At 38.2% G+C, this 24,989-nt stretch overlaps 1 protein-coding gene across 1 annotated transcript; it reads right to left on the minus strand.

The window, feature by feature from the left end:
• Nucleotides 1–14,942: 14,942 nt before the first annotated feature.
• On the minus strand, nucleotides 14,943–17,997 carry LOC111893646 (uncharacterized). Its single transcript, XM_023889707.3, has 3 exons — nucleotides 17,780–17,997; nucleotides 16,447–16,562; nucleotides 14,943–15,296 (listed from the first exon to the last, which is right to left on the minus strand). The coding sequence occupies exons 2-3, from the start codon at nucleotides 16,494–16,496 to the stop codon at nucleotides 15,077–15,079; spliced, it is 270 nt and encodes an 89-aa protein (XP_023745475.1). The 5' UTR covers nucleotides 16,497–16,562; nucleotides 17,780–17,997; the 3' UTR covers nucleotides 14,943–15,076.
• Nucleotides 17,998–24,989: the final 6,992 nt, after the last annotated feature.

Below are 24,989 nucleotides of genomic sequence, written 5' to 3' on the forward strand. Positions count from 1 at the left end.
GTGAGTAGTGGAAGTTATGGGGGGAATAGAAATAGGAATGGTTTTAGGTGGAGAGAAAATTGGAGAAGTAGAGACATGAACTTCAGGTGTTGGAGATCGTGGTGGAGTGTTACCACGTTGATAGCCTTCAGAATCAGAACTATCACCCTCAAACTCGCTTGAGGAGGAAGCGATAATCAACTTTCGTCGCGGTTGGGTTTTTCTCCTCTTCTTCTGTGGAGACTAAGCAGCTCTGGTGGGTTTCCTCTTCTTTGGAGACGAGCCTTTCGCCCCCTTGGCCACTTGTTTTCCCTTATCAGCCTTCTTGCCTCTTGGAGCAGGCTTGTCGGCGTCATGAATGGATTTCAGCATCTCCGGAGTAAGATCCCTCGGACCAGAACGTCTGAACTCTTTATACGTTTGAATGATCCTATTGTCAGCCGAAACATCACCATACATCGTTTCCGGAATAGACCCGTTGAACGGAAACTTTGAATCATCTGACACAATGATCTTCGTGGTACGGAAGGTACCAATCGAAGACATTGGAGCACCAACGACAATGGGGACGTGGTACTTGTCCATCACCCATTTCGTGATAATGGTCCAGAATCGAGCATACGAAATCTCTGAATGTCTGGAAGTGGAGGACAGACTCTGAATGAGTTGTTGCCACAGAACGGACCCATAGTCCATGTTGATGCCATTGTAGATACCATACATGATGGAGAGAAATAAACGGCTGGCTTCATCAGACCTGGCGCTTCGTTCAGATAAACCCTTGAACAAAACAGTGAACATCCCATTCCACTGTGGAGGTAGGCACGACTTCTTGAATTTCGTCACCGTAGTAAGCACCTCCATGTATCCCATGTTGTAGAACATGTTGAACAGATGACCCATGGGGATGGATTCCGGATTGACCCTGGAAGAATCTGCGTCAAACCCTAACAATGAGCATAACCGCTGCTTTGAAATCGACGCCTTGTGTTCAAAGATATCAAAGAATATTCTGTCGACGACCTTGTCGTAGTGAGCGGTGGCAAAGATCTGTGACAAGAATTCCATCGGAACAGTTTCAGCCCTGGTAAGTGCAGGAGTGATTGGAGAAAACTTCAGACACTCGATGATGGGGAACATGAATGCGTCATACGATTGAGGAGTTAAATCAATGATCAAGCTTTGCTGTGGGCGGATGGGCAAAATGTGGGATGTTGCATGAACTGAGGAAGAATCTGCCATTGCTATGATGAAAGTGGAGGAGATGATGAACAGAGAAGGTTTAGGGATTGTTTGCTCTCTGGGAATTTTAATTGTAGTAAAGAGGTAAACGGTGGAGGATGTTGCCTTTTATACTGTGGTTTAAGGAGAGAGAAAGATCTTCCCAAATCTTCTATTGAAAAACGAAAGGTTTTTCGGAGTTGACTGATGCGTGACAGTTGGGGTTGCCGATGATCACGCATGAGAGAGAATGTCAGGCCCCTAATAACACGCCTTCCCATCAGGCGCCGTTTGGAGATGAAACGGTTCAGATTCGCACGCGTCCCTCTTGCGCCGTTTGAAATCAAATCGATTAGACTCCCGCCTGAGTCATCATGTCGTCATCTTATCCCTTTAGAATAAAACAGCATCTTTAAAAAAATTCGCCCACGTGGATCAATATTTACCACATCCTTTAATAAATCACCAATCCATTTAAAATGCCTTGTAATTAATAGAACCTGAATTTTGGAAAATCAAAGATTTTCGTGCTTAGGGTGTAAAAGAAAAGAAATAAAGCAACACTTTTGGGAGAATATGTGATGTCAATAAAGACACGAAACAAATGATCCCGGGCACGAATCTCTTCCTTCAAAGTCAAGAGAGACTTTAAAGTGTTTGTGTGGTTTCCCGTTGAATAACGATCAGACACTTATTAAGAAGTATTGAAAGGCTTCTTTTACTTAGGCTTATGAGGGTGGATATCGCTTCGATTCAAAATTCCTAATCTTGATATAAGGCAGAAATCGAACGAAGTACTTGTGAGACCGGTGTAGTCTATTGAACAAGTAGGTTGGAGATAATTTTAATTTGGCTAGGAAATTTATAAAATCTCAACAAAAATTAAAACTGGATACCAAGGGAAGAAATGTTATGGGTGTTAACAATTTCATAGGAATCACTCAAAAGAAAATTAGAGATTTCATGTGGTACCTTCGTCAATTCATTAGTGAAAGCTTGAGAAAATTAATTGTTCACCGTCAATGCATAATGGGTATTGAATTTTGGGTTTCACTTAGCACATAGTGACACGAAGCTAAGATCATGAACACAGAAATTGTGCAACCATAAACCCCAGTGGTAATTTCTGAGAGTCTCAAGGGTTACGTTTGTGAAGCGAATGTGATGGAGAAATGCAACATAGATGGTGTAAAGAAATCAAAGTACCTCTGCTATAAAGATTAGGACCAAGCAGAAAACTCATATCTCATGTGAGAAGAGAGTTAGGTAGCTCATGATTAGAATAAATAAGAAAGCCTAATTGGGAAGACAAGGTTTGTTTATACCAAGTCAGTAAGGCCTATTATTCAGAATCAGGTGAGGCTTTGGACACAAACAGCAGCATGCTTCTAGGGACACTTAGCTAATGAAATTATATGCCCACACAAAAAAATGAATAAATAAAAATAAAAAAAAATGAAAGCCAAGCTAAATAAATAAAAAAATATATTTTCGGAGTTTTTGAATTTATGAAAGAAAAAAATATTTTTGGAATTTTTGATAATAAAAAAAATTAAGACACACAAAAAAAATTTGGGAACCGAAACCGAGCATTCGGTCTATTTCGGTTGAGAAAAACTTTAGAACCGAACCCGAGCGTTTGGTCTATTTCGGGTGAGAAAAATTTTGGAACCGAACCCGAACGATCGGTTGATTTCGGTCGCCAAAGAAAATAGATTTGAAAAAGAGAATAACTTTGACAATAAGAGAAATGAATTTGGAAAATTTATACATAAGATCTACAACCAAGGAAACTACCTTTGAGTGATGAGCTAAAAGTAGATAATGCAACCGAACCCGAGTGTTCGGTTCATTTCGGTACATTAGCACAAGACCCGAACCCGAACGTTCGGTCTATTTCGCTTCTTACTTTTGAGCTTTAAGAGGTAATTTTTGGTACTGACTCTAATTCCATCATACCTAGCCCTTGTAGTATTTTGTTAAAAGATGCTTCAGGAAGAGCTTTGGTGAAGATGTCAGCCAGTTGATTAGTGGTTCGAACAAAGTGTATTTCGACGTTCCCATCTTTCACATGATCCTTAATGAAGTGATACTTCAGTGCTATGTGCTTAGTCTTCGAGTGTTGCACTGGGTTATGACAGATCCTAATTGCACTTTCAGAGTCTCAATATAGTGGGATCTTTTTCATATTGAGTCCATAGTCCCGGAGTTGGCTTTGGATCCAAATCACTTGAGAAGTACAGGAGGCAGCTGCGATGTATTATGCTTCAGCGGTAGACAGAGACACACAGGTCTGTTTCTTTGATTGCCAACTAACCAACTTCCCGTCAAGGAATTGGCAGCCTCCAGTGGTGCTTTTCCTGTCTAGTCCACAACCTCCAAGGTCTGCATCTGAATAGGCTTGAACGAAGAAACCTGAGTTGGATGGATACCATAAGCCGAGAGAGGTAGTTCGCTTGAGATACCGGAGTATGTTCTTCACTGCAAGCATGTGAGGTTCACGGGGATTTGCCTGAAATCTAGCACAGTAACAAACAGAAAACATTATATCAGCCTGCTAGCAGTAAGGTACATTAAAGAACCGATCATTTGGCAATATAGCGTAATGTTGACTGCTGGCTTCTCCAAGGATGGAGTAAGCTTGGTGCCGAACGCCATTGGAACTTTAACCTTTGAGTCTCCCATCATGCCAAATTTAGCAAGGAGAGTCTTTGTGTAAGCTTCCTGGTTAATAAAGATGCCTTCAGGTCCCTGTCTAATATTTAAACCAAGGAAAAATTTAATTGAACCCATTGAGCTCATTTCAAATTTAGTCTCCATCAACTTTCTAAATTCAGCCGTTAAGCTAGGATTCGTTGAGCCAAAGATGATATCATCGACATAGATTTGAACAATCATAAGGTGGTTACCTTCCTTCTTACGAAAGAAGGTTGGGTCAAACGAACCTTGTTTGAATTTGGACATCTTTAAAAACTTGGTTAGTGTTTCATACCAGGCCCTCGGTGCTTGTTTCAGTCCATATACCGCTTTGTCCATAATATAACAGTGGTTGGGATATTTTTCATTGACGAATCCAGGAGGTTGCTCCACGTACACCATTTCTTCGAGCTCTCCATTTAGAAATGCACACTTTACGTCCATTTGGTAGACCTCAAAGTTCTTGTGTGCAGCATAGGCAAGAAATATTCGAACAGATTCCAGCCTAGCCACAGGAGCAAAAGTTTCCTCATAGTCGATTCCTTCCTCCTGGCAGTATCCTTTCACCACTAGATGAGCTTTGTTTCTAACCACATTTCCTTCCTTGTCCATTTTATTTCTAAAGACCAATTTGAGACCAACAACTGAGGCATCTGGAGGAGTTGGAATGAGGCGCCAAACTTTATTTCTTTCGAGTTCATTAAGTTCGTCTTGCATAGCTTGAACCCAATCGGAGTGATCAAGAGCAGTGTTAACTGTCTTTGGTTCAACTTTTGAGACGAAGGAGTTAAACATACAAAACTCTACTTTTGAAAATAAGGAAGTTTGCTTTGCCTTTAGTTGAGATCGGGTCAGGACCTTTTCAGAGACATTACCGACAACCTGTGAAACAGGATGATCTCTGGTCCATTTGACAAGAGGAGGGTAATTTGGATCATAGGATGGATCCAATTCAGCATTTACCATCTCTTCTAGCTCAGATTGACTATCATCATCATAAGACATATCAGCATTCTCCCCCTCGATAGATGAGCTTTCAGGTATATCTTGACTTTCCGGAGCTACAGGAGTTTCTGGTGGTGTTGAGCTTTCGGGTACCACAGGACTCTCGGGTACAGATTGGCTTTCGGGTACAGCTGGGCGTTTGGGAGCAGCTGGAGAACAGTTCTCCCCCTCAACATGTGAGCCCGACTATGAAGAAGAAGGTGGATCCTCCCCCTCAATTGAAGCATCGTGCTGTGGAGGGTTGTTGGAACTTGATCCTCCTTCATTCATTTGCTTGGCAGCATTTTCGATGAGTTGCTTCAGATGATCTACTTTGTTGTCTGCTGCAATAGCTTCCGAGAGAGTGGCCTTCTCTGGTTCATCGAATAACTCTACAAACTTCTCAAATAGGTTTGCAATCGAGGCTATGACTTGGCCTGTTTGAGAAAAAATTTCTCCAACTGTGTCTTCACTGGCCTTCAGCTTTTTGACATAGCTATCATCGAAAGTCACATAATAAGTTTCTTCAATTTTCCTCGAACGTTTGTTCAAAACCCTGTATGCTTTCGAAGTGAGAGAGTATCCCAGAAATATCCCTTCATCTGCTTTTACGTCAAACTTGTTACGATGTTCTTTAGAATTGAAGATGAAACATCATGAGCCGAATGCGTGGAAGAATTTGACATTTGGCTTCCTGTTGTTGATGATCTCATAAGGAGTGAGATTATAGCGTTTATTGAGATAGGACTTGTTCTGCGTAAAACATGCTGCAGCAATAGCATCAGCCCAAAAATATAAAGGTACATAAGCAAAACTTAGCATGGTTCGGGCCGCCTCACACAAAGATCGGTTTCGTCTTTCGACAATTCCGTTTTGTTGAGGGGTGTAGGGAGCTGAGAAGTTGTGACTGGTTCCTTTTTCTGCCAAGAAGTCTTCGAATTCTTTATTTTTGAACTCCAGCCCATTGTCGCTCCTGATGTTGCGAACGACTTTCCTCAGCTGCACTTCAACCTGCTTGATAAACGTCTTTAGCTTGAGAGTTGCTTCAGATTTGTGCTTCAGAAAGAACACCCATGTAAAACGTGAAAAGTCATCAACAATAACAAGAATATACTTGCTACCGCCGATGCTTTCGATAGATGATGGACCACACAAGTCAATGTGAATTAACTCTAATGGTTCAACAACTTTAGTGTTTACAATCGATGGGTGACTTTGACGACTCTGCTTCCCCATTTCACATGCAGCACATAAATGTTCTCGATCGAATTTGAGCAATGGAAGACCTTGAACATGACCACCTGTGACAAGTTTGTTGATATCCTTGAAGTTGAGATGAGAGAGCCTTCGGTGCCACAGCCAGCTTTCGTCAGATTGTGCTTTGGATAACAGGCAGATAGCTGGATTTCCTTTGATAGGTTTGAGATTCAGGGGAAACATTTCGCCTTTGCGCTCCGATTTGAGAATTACTCTTTTTGTTTTCTTTTCAATTATCTCTGAACCCTCATCGTCGAAAGAGACCTTGAGACCGGTTCCTCCAACAAGCTGAGATACACTAATGAGGTTGTGTTGTAGTCCTTCAACGTATGCAACCTTTCTGATTGTGAAATCTCCATTTGTTATCATTCCATAGCCTTTTATCATGCCGAATGAGTTGTTCCCGAACTTGACATTTCCACCGTTTGAAAGAGACCGAAATTCCCTCAGCTCTTCCTTCCTTCCTGTCATGTGACGTGAGTAGCCACTGTCAATATACCATTCTTCGTCAAACTGCTCGTCACTGATAACCTGCAAAAATTAAGCAGATTTAGGAACCCAAAGTTTCTTAGGTCCACGTGAGCCTTTCACAGGAACAGGAATAGTAAGAGAGATGTCAACAAGATATGTTCTCTTTATTAAAGTTGTTTCATCTTTCTTTTTAATGGTGAAAACCTTAATTTTATTGGGATTTGTTACAGACGGTTTGGATTCAGGTTTAGGCACTGGGACATTGGAATGTTTTTGATCAGTCTTGACTGAGGAAACCTTCGATTTTCCTTTCAAATCTATTGAAGATTTTGGATTTTGAGTATGAACAGAATTGGATTTAGAATGAGGTTGAGAGGAATTAGAATGAGAGAAGTTAGACTGAGAAGTTTGCTTGACTTGAGGTTCTAGGTATCCTTTTTGTTTTTTATTATTAGTGGGACCGAACCTTGAACCTTGATTGCTTTTGCTCTCGGAACCGAACTTTTGCTTTCGATAGTTGGTGTTCTCTGAACCGAACCTTTCCTTTCAGTTATTGTGATCCTCAGAACCGAACCTTTCCTTTCGGTTGTTATTACCTTCTTGCTTCCTAACAGCATTTTTTTCTGACGTTGGATTTCTGTCATGATAAGAGAAATGGGCGTTTTGAGATCGCCAAAAATGTTTTCGTTCAGAGAGATTTTTCTTGTATCTCTGATTCCTTTGCTGCTTCTGATTCTTTACTTGCTTCGGCTGTCGATGGATGTTGGCTTTTTGTTTTTGCTTCTTATCAGCTGGCTCACTTTGAACTGATGATGTTTCGCTTGAAGGAGTGACATCTTTTGCAGGAACTCCTTTTTCTTCAGGAGCATCTTTTATACCACTAGTACTTGGTATGTTGAAGTTATCAGGCTTGTTCAAAGGCTCTGGCACATATCTGCCTTCGGTTTTCCAGGACGTCCGTTCTGATAGACCAACGGTTTCATCAGCATTGTCGATGGGGGCAGACCAAAAGAACTCATCACATCCATCAGCATTATCTTCATTTACAATGGCTGTGAGTTCGGCTGTCTGATGTTCGGTTACTCCTGTGACCTTATACACCTGATTTGGAGTCGTCCTTACCTTTTGGTATACAACAGTTTTTTCTTCAAGGATCGGGGACTTTTGGTGGGACAAACGAGCAAACTCCACAGAATTTTCTGAAATAAGATTTTTGTGGTTTTCTGGTTCGCTCTTGACAAACTCAGAACAGTCAATTTCATCCTCTACAGAAATTTCACTCATATCATCATCCTCATCAAGCTCAGATGCATTTTCAACATCAATTTTATTTTCTAAGCTCAAGTTGGCATTCAATGAGTCAAACTTTTGTATGGTTTCGGTCCTTAGTTTCAGTTTGTCATTTTCATCCAAAAGATTTTTCAGCATGTCCTTATGGTCCTTGGACTTTATGAAAGATTCGATTTTGTCTAGACCATACATATACGTTGGATTTACATCCTCAGACGAAACTACACTTTCGCAATTATATGCTTCTGCATCAATTTCATCTTCCTTAAACTCAAGAAAGGGCAAAATCATGCGATGAATTTTCTGTCATATTTCACAGTTAAGATGAAGTTGAGTGATGTTAGAATAAAGACGCTTAGCAATCAAACAAAACACATTTCTTTGTTTCAAAAGTTTTAAATTGTCTCTTTGTAAATAAATGTTTTCGTCTTTGGATTTGATCAACTCCGACTCCTTCAGCTCTATCCACATCCTCCGTTCCTCACTCTTTCAAGACACCCTGCTTAATTGGTCAGTCAGGTTAGAATTGGTGACCCGTGTTTGAGTTAAACTGCTGTCTAGATGAGAGACTCTTGAATTTACATTTTTTTAGTTCTTTTTCATATGAATTTTGTGGGACTTTGAATGAAACAAAAATGGATTGTACCTTCTTGATTAATTCATCAAGCTCATTAAACTGCACGCTGAGAGGTTTTGCTGTGAAGCACAAGTCCTCTCGCTCCTTCGTGTCTTCATTCCCACCGTCTGTGTTGTATCCCCTCATTTGAGATACATCTGACACCATCAAACACTTTCCACCGCTTCCTTCACCTTTCGCAACATAAGCCTTTCCATGAGATGGCTTTCTGACTTCATCATCCTCAAAGTCGGTTGACCAGACCTCCACGCCACCGAACTCATCATCCGCTACCGAACCCTGCACAATTAAAGCATTCATAGAAGGGTTAGCAGCAGTTTTCTTTCTCTTGATCTCTTCCAGCTTTTTCATCACCATAGCTTCTTCATCCTTTTCTGCCATTTTCTTTAGGACACAATCTTTAGCATAGTGGTTCTTTCCTCCACAGTAATAGCAGTTCACCCCAGAATCCCCTTCAGCTTTCGGCTCTTTCTTTGCTTCTTCTGCCTTCGGTTCCTCCCTCACTTTTTCAGAACTATAGCTTCCCTGCCAATTCCGGTGCTTATTGGTAGGAAACCTTTTCTTAATAAACCTCTTTGGATTTGACACCATCATTGCATAGTCTTCAGAGGTAAGGTCATAGTCTTCTAAGTTAAGGTCTTCATCTTCCATCACACTTTTGCTTTTAGAAAGAAGAGCTAAGGAACCCAAGCTTGAAACCACATTCTTCTCCTTCAAGACAATCTTTTCTTGGGATTTCAAAATTCCTACCAGCTTATCCAACGAATAAGATTTAAATTGCTCATGAGCTTTAACAGTGGACAAAACCGCTCTCCACTCAGATCTAAGACCATTCAAAAATGTAACTTTTTGTTCAATCAACTTCCTTTCAATATCGTGTTTAATCATCTTACTGAGAAGATGATTGAAGCGATCGAATGTCTGAGTAACAGTTTCCCCGGGATTCTACTTAAATTCGCCAAACTCAGACAAGAGTAAGGTCTGAATGGAATGTTCCAGATCTTCGTCTGTGGAATATAACTCTCGTAGCCTATCCCATATTTCTTTGGCAGTGCTGCATGAACTCACTAGCCTGAAAGTATCCGATTGAAGAGCGAATCTGATTAGTCTCAATGCTTTAATATTGCACTGAAACTTATCCTTTTCGTCTTGAGCAATATCTTTTACATCCTTCAACAAATCATTATACTCTTTCTGTGTTTTAATGATTCTAGACGTTGCTGAATGAGCGAATGGTCCAGACACGATTGCTTCCCAGATAAGGTATCCATTGTCTTCAGATCCAATGACATAATCTTCAAAGTGATGTGCCCAGACTTCGTAATCCTGGGTGTAAAGGATGGGAATCTTCGTCGTTGATCCAATGCTATTTGAGATGTTTATGGGATTTGATTGTGACTCGTCCATGCTTGATCGTAACCTGTTTGAAAGATCAGACTTGTAATATATATAAAATTAGGGCAAAACAAATAAATGCTGAGTTACGTCAATTATGGGATGACGGCTCAATAAATATTAGTTAATGCGGAATAACCCTAATCGCAACCTTTTTCACAGAAAAATTGTATATGAATTACACAGCCTCCTGCTCTGATACCAATTGTTAAGTTATTAATAAACTTAAAGATCGATTAGATCTTCTTAACAGGTAATGCGATGGATGTAAAAGCAGTAAATAACACAAGTATGGATCAATATGTGTCGAATGATTAGATCAAACAATCCTCAGCAGAGCTCGACTAAGAACTTCCGCTGTAGAGGATTTTAGGGTTACAAGAACGATAACAATAAACTTGCTGAAATAATTCTCTGATCGTTCTATTCTATCGTTACTATCTAGGAAGCATGCAAGCTCCTATATATACTAAACCCTACTAAACTCACGGATGGACAGGCCCATACCGGAGATACAAAATGGACTAACTAACGAGCCCAATAGACGCAATACTTAACACAAAACACGACCCAACACATAGATCTGGATAAAGTAGGAAACTTATCCATTAAGAACATCATTGGATTTATTGTGACGCGTCACACAAGTCCCAACCTCAACTATATTGCTTTCAGGTAGGAACAATTTTTCGATTGTCTATCTTACTTCTGACTATGTATAACTATGCATTCATAAGGTGGCCCATCAATATTAGTTGTAGCTTTGGTATGGTTTGTATGATGGTTGAGAGTCGGTAGTTTCTTGGATGGCTAACATCCTATAGATGGAATGTACGATGAGATCGTGAGAATGTAGTTGTATGTGTTGTATGCAACTATATAAGATGGAATATGTGGTACACGAAGGAACTCACTAAGCTTTATGCTTATGTTTTTAAAGTAAATGTTTTTCAGGTTGTTTAGGTATGAAAGGGACTGCGGCATGACAGTACATTCACATCGATGTTACATTGTTATTTTGAGACTTCCGTTAGTTTTTATGTTTTAACTATGGTTTAACATTATGATTTACAATTTGAAAACAAATGAATCTTTTGTTATGTATTTAAAATTTGAGTTTTAGAAGTTTAATCTTTATTTTACAAATGAAAATTTTTCTTTGAAATTTGGGATGTTACAAACCCTATAATTGAATGCATTAAAGAATGCAAAAATAAGCAATAAGTGTTATTGAATAAAGAAAAAGTAAACCCAAATTAAGATCAATAGGAGATAAACCCAGTTACACAAATGTTTAGTACTTAGATCATGGTGCTACTAACCATATGACTAATCAAAGGGAAAATTTTCATGAATTAAACCAATCCATTCAAGGCTTTGTAAAGTTTGGTGATGGCTCAAAACTGTGTATATAAGGAAAAAGGTTTAATTATGTTCAAGTGAAAGAATAAGGAATTGGCTGAAGCAGATTTACTACAAACCGAGTTTATATATAATATTATCATCTTAGGTAATCTAGTTGAAGGTGGCGATCAAATTCTTCTTATTGGCTCGTTCTTGCTGATACATGATGGACAAGGCTGACTCCTCATGAAGGTAAAGTGATCACCCAACCGTTTGTATAAAATTATTTTGGAATATGTAAGATAAAATTTTTACTTGGGAAGATTAGTGAACCAGCTAAGGTATGGCATACACGCATGAGACATGTAAGATTTTTTATACTCAAACTAATGTTAGGGAAAGATATGGTCCAAGGGATGCTAAGATTAACTAATCCCATAGGTTTATGTGAAGGTTGTCTAGTTGTAACACCCTATTTTCATTTTTCGAGATATAAATATATAAACCTTTGTTTATAAAAAAAAAATCGAAAATACTTTTTAGCCCAAGTAACCTAAAGTAAAGTTATAGTAAATGTAAAAAAGAACCCATGGATGTAAAGAACATCAAAATTGGAGATCGTATGAAGAAGTTCTGATTTTCCGAATTTTCGACGAATTTTAGCCTTATACACAACGTGTGGAGAAGGGTGTTGCATGTAGCATTAAATGCACCTGACTCCACCAACCAACGTTGCGTGCAAGCAACAACGTAACACCCTGCAAGGCGCGGTGCGTCCCTCTATAGAGCGCGATACATCCACCATTTTTTCAGCCTATAAATAAAGGATTTGGGTTTCCTCATTTCTTGTAACATTTCCTCTTAAATCTCTTTCCTTTTCGAGATCTCAGTCCCTCGTGATTTTGATTTCTTGTTCTTGAGTGCTGTTAGAGAAATGTTGAAGCGTTGGAAGGAGACAAGAAGAAAAGGATTAAGCATCGAAGTTACGCTCGTTGTTTTTCGAGTCATTCGCCAATCATTATGTTACACTTTCACCTAAGTATAACTTGATTTATAATATACCCATTGTCGTTTTTATGAACCCGAGTATGAGATTAATCATTAATCCAAGTTATTATATTGATTAATCTACACAAGAGCATGGAAGGAAACAAGAAAAAAAAGGATTAAGCATTGAATTTACGCTCGCTGTTTTCCGAGTCATTCGTCAATCAGTAAGTTACACTTTCACCTAAGTATAACTTAATTTATAGTATACCCATTGTCATTGTTATGAACCTGAGTATGAGATTAATCATTAATCCAAGTTATTATACTGATTGATCTACACGAGAGTAGTGTTTAGGATATAAATGTTGGCCTTGTTGTTGGATTTTAGAAAGCCTATATATCAAAATGATCCTGTCTCCCGACTGTCTTGACTATCTAATCCTTATTTGATAGTCATTTCGGTATTAATGAACTTGTGAAGGATCTAGACATTAGTGACTAGATTTCTATGGTTATTGATCAGTTATAGTATTATATCTTAACTCGTGTTTGGCGTGCCTGCTTGCTAGTAGGACAGTTTTCCGTCGTTCAAGTAATTATTTAGGTGAGTTAATAGGCTAGTATAGTCTTTGCATGTTGATTGTTGATTGATTGACAAAGTACGTTTGAGGAGTTAAAGGTGGATCGAAACTGGAGCCGAGAGCCTAGAATACTCATTGGGGATGACTATACATGCACCGGAGTTGTTAGTCATTGTCTTGTTGATGACTAGGATGTATTGATGTTGTAGTGTGTTGATTGTATGGGTAGGCTAGCAGAGTCTATTGTATTCTATTTGTTTGATTATATGTTATGTTGAAATGTTTGTTTGAGAGTTAATGGTGGATCAACACTAGAGTCGAGAGCCTAGAATACTCGTGTTTATGGTTAGACGTGCACTAGAGTTGTTAACCTCTATTGATAACTAGACATGCACTAGAGCTGTTAATCATCATTTGATATATTAAGTTGAGGAGTTGATGGTGGATCAGAACAAGAGCCGAGAGCTTAGATTACTCGTGCCAGGGTTTGACGTGCTCTAGAGTTGTTAAATAAAGGAATGAGTAGACATGAACTAGAGTTGTGTAACACCTGCAGATTCAGGCTAACCAATTAAGATATAATAACTAAGCGTTAAAAATGACTTTTTGATAGAAGATTATTAAGGATAAATAATCTTAAACAAAGTTATATTATATGTGACAAAGATTCTGTACATATAAAGAACGCTGAAATCCGACTTCGTATGATTTTGTTACAGACTTTCATTGATTTTATGTTATTACTCTTTTTTGGAAATTATATCTTTACAATGTTGAACAAGTGAGTTTTTATATTACTTTTGAAAACGAGGTTTGATTTATACTTTATATTGAAAATGAAAAACATAGTTTGAAAAATAGGATGTTACAGTAGTTGGTAGAAAGACACGAAAACCTTACCCCTCACACACTAACTTCAGAGCAGTAAGAGACTCAAGTTGGTGTATGGGGACCTTTGTGGTCCAATTTGACCACCTATGCCATTAGGGACATGTATTTTTTTGTTACTAGTCTATTGATTTCAACAGAGTTGTGTGGATTTAACTAATAAAGACAGAAGTCTATGCAGTGGGGATGTTCTAGAAGTTCATGGCATTAATAGAAACTGTAACAAATGAAAAATTAAAAGTTTTCCTAACAAATCGTAGGAGTTCTCTAAAAAAAGTTTTTCACCTACTGTGATAAGACTGGTTTAAACGACATTACACAACTCCGTACTCTCATCAACAAAACAACGTTGTTGAAAGAAGAAACCGTACAATTGTGGAGATGGCGAGATGCACACTCAAAGTCATGCAAGTGCTTGAAACTTTATATGATGAAGCAGTTTGTAATTTCACATATTTTACATAAGGTGACCACAGAGACACTCAAGGCGACAACTTGTGGACCGGCAGAAGACCCAACATTGAACATTTAAGGGTGTTTGCTTGTGTGGCACACATGTTAGTGATTGGCGGCCATCTTCAGAAACTTGATAACCGAAGCAAGGCCATGGTTCATGAAGGAATGGAGACATGGACGGAAATCCTACAGATTGCTTGACCCAAACACGGGGGTCATTCATGTGAGTAGAGATGTCCAATTTGAATAAGAAAGAATGTGGTTATGGGGTATATCAGAAAAATTCAAAGTCACGCAAGAGATGACTTTCACAATCCAAGACTTTATGCCATTATATGAACAAAATGAAGTGGAAACAGAATCTTACACGCAAGGGATGACTTTCACAATTCAAGACTTTATTCCATACTTTGATCATTGTCTTCAGCTTCAATGGGTGCATTTCTACTAAACGCCCAACTTACTGTTTGTGTATCATCAACAACTTCATCATCATCCTCACCTTTAATCTCAACAAACATATTGTACAGATTTTAATCGTTAGAAACAAATACAAAGTTCCAAAGTTCGAAGTTTGTTACAATTTATGATAAATACTTCACAGTTTGTTAACATTTTTGTGCGTCTTTTGACAATTTATGAAAAGTACACAACTACAACATACACAATGGATCCAGTTCTTGTTTCACCATTACATCATACACGTGAAACAATATTATCATGGATAACAATAAATTATCTACAACGGATAATAACCATAAAATCATGTCAAATCTTTTTTGAACTTGGAAAAAGGGGGATTAATTATTACATATCATGTATTTATCATAGTTTTTGATCATTACAAAAATATAGATAACTAACTCAATATAACTTTGATGACACGTCAGATAGCATCATCAGAAACAGGAACAGAAACAGAAAGTGAATTTTGCTGTTGTTGGCGTTCAGCATGTTCTCTTTCACAAGCACTAATTCCCATAATTATATCAACCATCGTCCCTGTTGTCCCAAAAAACACAAGTGGCGCTAATGATTTCCTCTTTATTCCTACAGGTATCGCAATCAAAGCACCAGCCACTGAGAACACCCATGTCCCCAATGCGCTGCAAATATCAAAATGGAAAACTTTTTATTTTTTTTATTCTCCTTATTGGATGATATTGTGATAATGTGCTAAATATTTTCTACCAAATTATGCAACAACGTTTCATTTGCTTGCAAATTTATGTTTTATGATGTTTGTTTGTATAAAATACCATTTTGATGCATAAATTTGTTGCATATATGAACATATGTAACCCTTTATATAAACATGGCCTCCTGAGCAATTATGAAAGTAACATGAGACACGACATAAAAATTGCAAGAGAGCAAAGACTGAAAACTTAATTATGTGGGATTATAGTTTTATGAAAGCATATTTATAAATGATGACAAAGTTTTTAAAATGTAAATACTTTTTCTAACAATAAGCCAAAAACATGGCATCTTTTAGTAACCATTAATCATTTAATAACATAAATATATGGAAGGCAATTTTTCTAACGTTATACAAATAGATGCATCAATTGTTTTATCATATTATAAAACAAAATGAAAACTTTGATTCGTCAACAAATTTTTTGAAGTACGACTTGTTTCGTAACAAGTTCTTTTTTGTTTCTTTTTCAAAAAATGACTGATTATATAACTGAAACTTAACAAAATTATCATTACAGAAAATGGTCATATTTTTAAAAGTAATAATTCTAGAAATATTTAAGAAATCAAATAAATATGTTAGACAAAGATGGGATGATGTTTATTTTATTTAAAGAATATCCATATCTATACACATATCTTTAGTAATTTTATAGGGTTTACAAACTTCCATTGATTTGTTTAAGATAGCATCCTACTTTGGAAAATCAGCCTAATTATAGAAATGTCATCCAAATACAAGCAATTTTCAATGCTATAAGTGGGTAGATTTTTCAAAATAGAGTAAATTACACGAATGGTCCCTATGGTTTGGGGTAATTTGCACGTTTGATCCCTAACTTATTTTTTTAACTCGAAATGTCCCTGAAGTTTGTTTTTGTTGCGTGCTTGGTCCTAATAAGTTACTCTTCAAAATATAATGTCCTAATAAGAAAAAGAAAAACTGAAAATAGAATGCTATAATTGTGTAGATATTTTTAAAGTTGAATGACTTAGGTATGAAAAAGGATTAAAAGTACAATTCTACAATAGAAAAAGTTAAAAAGAAGTTACTTGGACACAGAGCAGTCCTCAATATGCTTCACATTCTCTTGACTTGCCATTACTTGGAATCAATTTGGGGAATAACAACTTCTTGTAGAACTCAAAGATTGATTATATTTTTTAATCTGTTTCACCAATTTCTTATATTAGTTTTCAATAAATCATGTGTCATTATATATATGATCAGTTTTGAAGGTAAAAATGCAGTGAAAGATGAAGCAACAACAAATCAAAGTTTAGTTCATAGGAATCAAATGTATGGACCTGTTGAGGTGAAAATCCATGAAAGCATGAAGAAGATATTTACTGAATTTTTTGATACATAATGACAAAAATAGTCTTAAAACTAACATCCAACAAAAATATTCATGAATGATAATGGTGTGTATGTGTGTATATTTGTGTGTATTTAAAATCAGCCCCTTATGTTTATGTTTGTTTCTTGATCCAGCACAAGAGACAACACAAGGGTAATATGGTCATTTTTCATCACTCGCCACAAAAAAATAATCAAACAGCATAAACTCAGGCAGATGTGGACTCGGTCAACAACTATCAATCGACCCCTTAATGGTTTAGGAGCTTAGTTAGGCAAAGGCTTAAAAAAAAGAAATATTATTCTCTTGAATTCATAGTTTCAACATATGAACTTAACCCATTAAGCCTTATCATTGAGACCTAAAGGTTGGAAATTTCGCCCACCACATTCACCCATCTGCTGGAAGTCTAGTGGTGGTTAATGGTGGTCAACGGTGGTCAAAATACTCAAAAAGGAAAGCACGTTCATATTTAGAGCAACAGGGGGACAATTACATTATGCCTTTAAACTTATCCTTTACATGATCAGAAGCCCCATAACCCATAGCCACACAATATAGTGGTTTGTGGTGGTGTTGGGAGGAACACCGGCGGCATAAGACTGCCGATGGTGGTGATGGGCGGTGTTTCCAAAATAACACACAGACATACACTTAAATTTTTGAAAGAAAAAAAAAAGACATGGCCTGGAATCAACTCCATTATACACACACAGATACACACAAAGCCACCTGATGGGTGGCCGGTGGTGGCGACGGGGTTGTGGATACCGGGAGCAGGGAGCTGCATGTGATGGTTCTCTGTGGTTCTCGGAAAAACATCAAACAAACACACAGCACACAACTACATTGCAGAGGACAGGGCTGGAAGCATAAAATATATATATAACACACACTGACACACACCCACAACCACCTTGCGGTGGTCTGTGGTGGCAGAAAACGCACACCGGCGGTTGTGGTGATGATTGCTTTGGGTGTTCTCGGCCAAGAAAGAAAGAAAAGAAGAAGATGTTGGTGTTTACCTGAACGGTTTGCAAAGACGTGATCACCACATCTCCCTCCCCCTTCACCCGTCGATCTTCCTTCTTCTCCGGTATGAACCTCCGGCGGCTCCTCTTACCTTTCCCGTACCTCGATCTGTATGTCTCTATGATTAGAAGAAGCGGCAGCAACAACTTTTTTTGGGTGCTAGGGTTAAGTCTTCCCCTTGATTGAAAACGTGGCCCCCAAAACGAATCCCGATCGATATGGATGTTAAATTCAGTTTATAGCTGGCCCTAGGGTTTGCCGAATTGGCAGAGATACCCCCAGCAACAAACCCATCCACTTTAGGTTTCTATTTTGGTCCCTTTTAGCCCCTCTTCCACATATTCTTGACTTTAGCTCATTTATCCGATTTATTTTTGTCACTACCCTTCTTCTTCTTCTTATTATTATTATTATTATTATTATTATTATTATTATTATTATTATTATAACTTCAATAAATAATTAAAATGCATAAATTATAACATGCCGAAAAACAGGATGTTATAATAGTTCAATGACTAATTGCATAAATAAAATACTTTATAGACCAAATACAACAACTGATTGTGTTAGAGTGTCATTTTCCATAATTGAAAGGTAACTTGTAAGTTTAATGGCATATTGCGCAAAAAAAAAGTTTAGTGACCAAAATCGGGTAAATAACAATAGTTGATTGTACTATAATGACATTTTCTAATTTTTATACTACCATGGGAAAGTTGCATGAGTTGAAGGTAAAGGATGTTGAATCAAATGGGAAAGCTTCAACAAGAAAATTTAAATCTCGTCGGCTTCTTCAACACCACTATTGTGACGTTTTCCTAACATCCAATCCTGTTTTCCTTTTCTATTTCAGTGATAGAGATCCACACTGTTGGAACAGTGTCTAATGATGCAACTATATAAAGCAAGTATTTGACCCGGTTGAGCATGGTCCTTTTGGGTTGCCTTCACCATAGCAACTTGACAGGATGATTTATAATGAGAGAGAAAATATTATTAATATATTATAAGAATAATATAAGGAATAATAATATTGTTATTTGATTAATATAAGTCATAAATTAATTAGGAATTAATTTGGTGACTTAAAGAGATTAATTAAATAAAGGGGTATAAACTGTCAGTTGTTTGATAGTTGCACTTTGGGCTAAATATCCTTTATGGATGAGGGGTGGACAATTTCTAGGGCTAAGGATAGCCATAAAATCGTCCAAGGCTTATCATGGAAAGGATTTGGATTGCTTAGGGCTTAAGTTATCCAATTAGGGTTTAAGGGTGAAACCCTAGGAGCCTTACTAGTATAAATAGACCCTAGGGGTTGAGGGAAGTCGACACACTTGTCTCTAAGGAAACCCTGGCTGAATTCTTCCTCCCCTCTCCTTTCTCCTAAATCATCTTCTTGCTAGTTGGTGTTTGTAAGCCATTAGAGGAATGACAATTGTGACTCTAAAGCCTCAAGGACAACAAGATCAAGCAAGTGATTCAAGGTAAACTTCTAATATCTGATTTCATATTGTTATTATAGTCTATTAGCCATTAGAAGTCTTGGATTCAATGTATGTTCAATTAGAGAAACCTAGATCCAAGCATTAGGGTTACATGTGCACATAGGAATGTTCATATGGCTAAAACCCATTAGTGGTATCAGAGCCTAGATTAGTTTCTATTGAATTCATACTTTGATTGCTTGTTTGTTGCTGAAAAAATCGTTTTTTTTGTCCTCTGGCTGATGAACTCGGCGAGTAGGCTCAACTCGGCGAGTCCATCTGGGTACTCGGTGAGTTCGAGCGTCAGAAGGAGGAAACTTCGGGATTTCTTGCTGTTTATCTTTGAGATACCTGCCTTAATCATATTAGATCAATATAAATCCGATTTTATGATATATATGACTATATTCTTGACCTAATTGAAGATATTTATCAATTAATTAAATATTTGTTTCCTTACGTGATAATTTATTAATTAATTTAATTAAATTGGTAAATTGTTTTGCAAGAAATCATTAAATAAATCAAATATGGATAATTATGGAATTAATTGTTAATTAAGATTATTTGTTATTTGATCCTCTATGTTTTAAAAGTTTAAAACTTGCCATCAAGTTTTGAAATTTATGTTTTGTGATTAAAAGTTTAATTTAGACAATTTAAATTTCAAACCCTAGAATTTTACAAGTTTAAAATCCAACCCTATACTAATATAATATTACAAGATTAATATATATATATATATATATATATATATATATATATATATATATATATATATATATATATATACATGTATAATTAAAATGCTAGTCTTACCGTTAGTACGCCTCATTCACGAAGCCAGTCTATAAGGTGGGTATAAGGTTGCTGCCTATAAAATGGTGCTTGATGGGTGTACACTCACACCCACCGCTTGCTTTATCGGTGGAGGGTCGTTAGTCGAACGGGTAGGATTGCAACCTCATATCTTCATTAAAAGTATAATATGAAATACAAAGTAGCTACATGTTTTCCAAAATTTCCCAATCTTAGTTACTTTAGGAAAAGTGAATTGATGCAATCTCATGAAATTACACTTTGCACCCTTGCTAAGAAGTTAGTGGAGCGTGTGTGGTTTACCGGCACACTAATTGGTTCTAAGCAAAGGTGGCAAATGGGTATTCATTGTTTATCATAGTTCGATGGAGCGTGTGTGGTTTACCGGCACATCGAATAGGTGATCGTTACAATGAAGGCACCATGTAAATTTGCATGGTAATTCACACCCACTTTGTGATCCTCGGTATCCCAGTCACAAACAAGAGGGGCATATCGAGATTGAAACATGCCATTGAAAAGTTTCAATGAATCTCATCTAAACCTAGGAATTCTCAATACATTTATAACTTATAGTTATGTTTTGTAGTGGAGAATTAGTGAATCGTCATTCACTTACCTTCAAATTGTTTGCATGTTAGATTACGACATCCCTTTTCCAATATGTAAATATTGTTGTTGGATCCTAGCCCTAATTTTCTTATTGGGTGATAATTAGGTATTCATATTCTAATCTATCTTTGTCCTTTCTATTTGTAGATGTCGGACGCAAACAACGCTGCTGCTAGTTCATTCACATTGATGAGCCTTTGTCAAAAGGTCACTTTCGATGGGACGAACTTTAGCGAATTGATAAGATACATTCGCACAATTGCTCGCTATGAGGACAAGGAGTATGTCCTCGATAAGAAGCTCGATAAAATCAACCCTGAAATCGCTACTCCGGATGAAATGACCGCTTTTGAAACTCACGAGCGTGATGCAACGAAGGTACATTGCATCATGATAGCCACCATGAATGCTGAATTCCAAAAGTCCTATGAGGACATGTATTCGTATGAAATGCACCAAGACTTGTTGGAGAGATACCACCAGAACACGAGGCAAGAGCGTTACGAGATTTTCACTAACATGATTTCCGCTAAAATGGGTCATGGAGAATCTCTTACCGTGCACCTACAAAAGATGCAAAGGTATGTCGATTGTCTTCGCAAGTTGAATGTTGACTTTGGGGAAGACTTGGCGATCGACATGGTGCTTCACTCTTTGCCTCCGTGTTACAATCAATTTAGGATGACCTACCACATGAACAAGGAAGAGGTCACCCTAAGCAAGCTCCAAGGTCTCCTAAGGGTTGCTGAAAGCAACCTAAAGGACAAGTCTGTTGCACCCACTCCCAATCCACCCGCTGCTCCTTTTTGGCCATTGGGCAAGGAAGAGGCAAGAAGAGGAAGGCTCCGTCTAAGGGCCACCGCAAGGGAAAGTCCCGAGATGGTTCATCTTCTAGTGGGACCAAAGTTGATCCTGCTAAACCCTGTCCTAACCCTAAGGAGGCAGAGTGCCATCATTGCCATAAAATAGGGCATTGGAAGAGAAGCTGCCCAGACTACCTGCAAGCCATAAGGGAAAGAAAGATCAAGCCGTCTTTCGCAGGTATATATACAATTAAATCTAACGATTCATCTCATGCTATTTCTTGGGTCCTTGATACCGGTTGTGGTTACCATATTTGTTCTGAATTGCAGGGACTAAGAAGAAATAGGGATGTGGAGCATGGAAGAATAAATCTAATCATGGGGAACAGAAGATCGTCGCCTGTGACCAAGATTGGAGTGTATTCTTTAGTGCTTAGGAATGGTTTATCTTTAGATTTGAACAATTGTTGCTATTCACCAGAAATGGCTAGAAACATCATTTCATTTCATGGTTTGTTTAAACAAGGTTTTAGATTTTCTTTTAATAATGAGAATGGTTCTATTCTTGCTTATCTAAATGGTGTCTTATATCTTGAAGCTATACCATGTAATGGAAGTTATGAAACTGTTATGATTGTAGATAACTTAGGAAATGATGTTTTATGCATGGATTCTTCCAATAGTATGGATAGAGCATCCTTGTGGCATTGTCATCTTGGACATGTCAACAAGAAGCGCATAGCCCAACTCCAAAAGGATGGAGTGTTGGAGTCATTCGACCTTAGGGAAGATGACACATGCGAGTCTTGCTTGCTTGGAAAGATGATTAAGTCACCCTTCACAAGTACGTGTGAAAGGGGTGAGGGTCTATTAAACCTAATACATACCGATGTATGTGGACCGTTTAGATCAACCACAAAGGATGGGAACCACTTCTATGTGACTTTTACCGATGACTATAGTAGATATGGGTATATCTACTTAATCAAGCAAAAGTCAGAAACATTTGAAAAGTTCAAAGAATTCAAGGATGAAGTGGAGAATCAGTTGGGCAGGAAAATCAAGATGCTTCGATCCGATCGAGGAGGAGAGTACCTAAGTCTTGAATTCCACGATTATCTCAAGGAGTGTGGAATAGTTTCACAATTGACGCCACCTAGGAGACCGCAGTTGAATGGTGTGGTAGAAAGGCGTAATCGAACCTTGTTAGACATGGTTCGCTCTATGATGAGTCGTGCTTCACTACCTATCTCTTTTTAGGGGTATGCCTTAGAGACTGCCGCCCATATCCTTAACCGAGCCCCTACTAAGAAGGTTGCCAAAACACCTCACAAAATATGGACAGGGAAAGCTCCCTCGTTGGCACATATTAAGGTTTAGGGTTGCGAGGCTTTCGTAAGACGAGTTACTCACGACAAGCTCGAACCCCGTAGTGAGCGATGTATTTTCATCGGCTACTCGCAGAAATCCTTTGGATATCTTTTCTATAGACCGAAGGACAATGTTGTCTTTGTTGCGAGGAGAGGAGTTTTCCGAGAGCAAGAACTCATAAGCCAAGGAGACAGTGGGAGGCAAATCGAGCTTGAAGAGATTCAAGAGTCGATAGATGAAGGAACCTCTACCGCTGGCACTCAACCCGAGGAGGAAACTTCGGTTGAACCAATTGACGAGTCCTTACCTCTTAGACGTTCCGAAAGAGTTAGAGTTCAACCCTAGTTTTATGGTTTTCATATTACTACCGAAGGGGACACGTATATTAGTGATGGTACACTAATAAATCTAGATGAACCTAATAGCTATAAGGAAGCCATGGCAGGCCCGGAGTCTGTAAAATGGAAAGAGGCGATGGACAACGAGATCCAGTCCATGTATGACAACCAAGTTTGGAATTTGGTTGATAATGTGCCTGGACGTAAGACCGTTGGGTGCAAATGGATCTTCAAGAAGAAGACCGACGTGGATGGAAACGTACACACATATAAAGCGTGATTGGTTGCGAAGGGCTTTACTTAAACTCCTGAAGTTGACTATGATGAGACCTTCTCACCAGTTGTAAAGATAAAATCTATTAGAGTGATGCTAGCTATTGCCGCATTTTATGATTATGAGATTTGGCAAATGGATGTCAAAACCGCTTTCCTTAATGGAAAGTTGGCCGAGGATGTTTACATGGCTCAGCCAGAGGGTTTTGTCGATCCGAAGCATCCGAATAGAGTGTGTAAGCTTGAGAAGTACATTTATGGACTTAAGCAAGTGTCTCGCAGATGGAATCTTTGCTTCGATGAGAAATTCAAAGAGTTTGGATTTGTACGAAGCGAAGATGAATCATGTGTATATGTCAAAGCCAGTGGGAGTATAGTAAGCTTCCTCGTTCTGTATGTCGACGACATATTACTCATAGGAAACGACGTCCCGACTCTGCAGGAGGTTAAGTCCTGGCTCGGGAAATGCTTCGCTATAAAGGACCTCGGAGAGGCTTCCTATATTTTGGGAATAAGGATAGTGAGAGAGCGAAGTAAGAGACTAATAGGACTTAGTCAGAACACTTACTTAGAGAAAGTACTAAAATGTTTTAGTATGGAAAACTCGAAGAAGGGAGAATTACCGATACAAAGTAATGCCAAGTTGAGTAAGACTCAAAGTCCGAGTACCGAAGCTGAAATAGCAGAAATGAGCCGAGTACCATACACTTCCGCAGTTGGCTCAATCATGTATGCTATGACTTGTACTCGCCCTGATGTAGCCTTTGCTTTGAGCATGGTTAGCAGATATCAAGGGAACCCTGGCAGAGCCCATTGGATTGTGGTTAAGAATATCCTTAAGTACCTTTGGAGGATGAAGGAATGGTTCTTAGTCCTCAGAGGGAGTGATGACTTGAAGGTGCGAGGGTATAGTGACGCCAGCTTTCAGACCGACAGGGACAACTACCGTTTGCAGTCGGGCTGGGTCTTTACCTTGAATGGAGGAGCAGTGACTTGGAAAAGCTCCAAGCAGGAAACCGTAGCTGATTCAACGTGCGAATCAGAGTACATTGCAGCGAGCGAAGCGTCGAAGGAGGCAATATGGTTAAAGAACTTCATCGGTGATCTTGGAGTTGTACCTGCCATAAAGGAGCCCATGGAGATTTTCTGTGATAATGAAGGAGCGGTTGCCTTGACCAAGGAACCGATGGATCATGGTAGATCTCGGCATATCAACAGAAAATATCTCTTTATTAGACATTGTGTAGAAGAAGGACAACCCGTAGTGAAGAGGATATCATCAGAAGATAACCCAACAGATCCGCTTACGAAAGGACTGAGTAGGGTTAAGCACTTGCAGCATGCTAGGAGTATTGGGATGAAGGATGATATTAGTATAGATTAGATAGTAGTAGAAACGTGTAATAGATAAATGTAATTAACATTTGATGATTAAATAAAAGAGTATTATTTATGAGTAATGTTACTGTCTTATGTTAATTGTTTAACTATTGTTTC

The sequence above is a fragment of the Lactuca sativa genome, chromosome 9 (assembly GCF_002870075.4).
Source record: "Lactuca sativa cultivar Salinas chromosome 9, Lsat_Salinas_v11, whole genome shotgun sequence".
NCBI lineage: Eukaryota > Viridiplantae > Streptophyta > Magnoliopsida > Asterales > Asteraceae > Lactuca > Lactuca sativa.

Bases quoted from the DNA above. Each gene is read 5' to 3' on its own strand.
- LOC111893646 (XM_023889707.3), bottom strand. From the start codon at position 16,496: ATGGCAAGTCAAGAGAATGTGAAGCATATTGAGGACTGCTCTGTGTCC. The intron at 15,297-16,446 runs GTAACTTCTTTT...TGATATTTGCAG, and splicing joins GAGGACTGCTCTGTGTCCAA to CGCATTGGGGACATGGGTGT.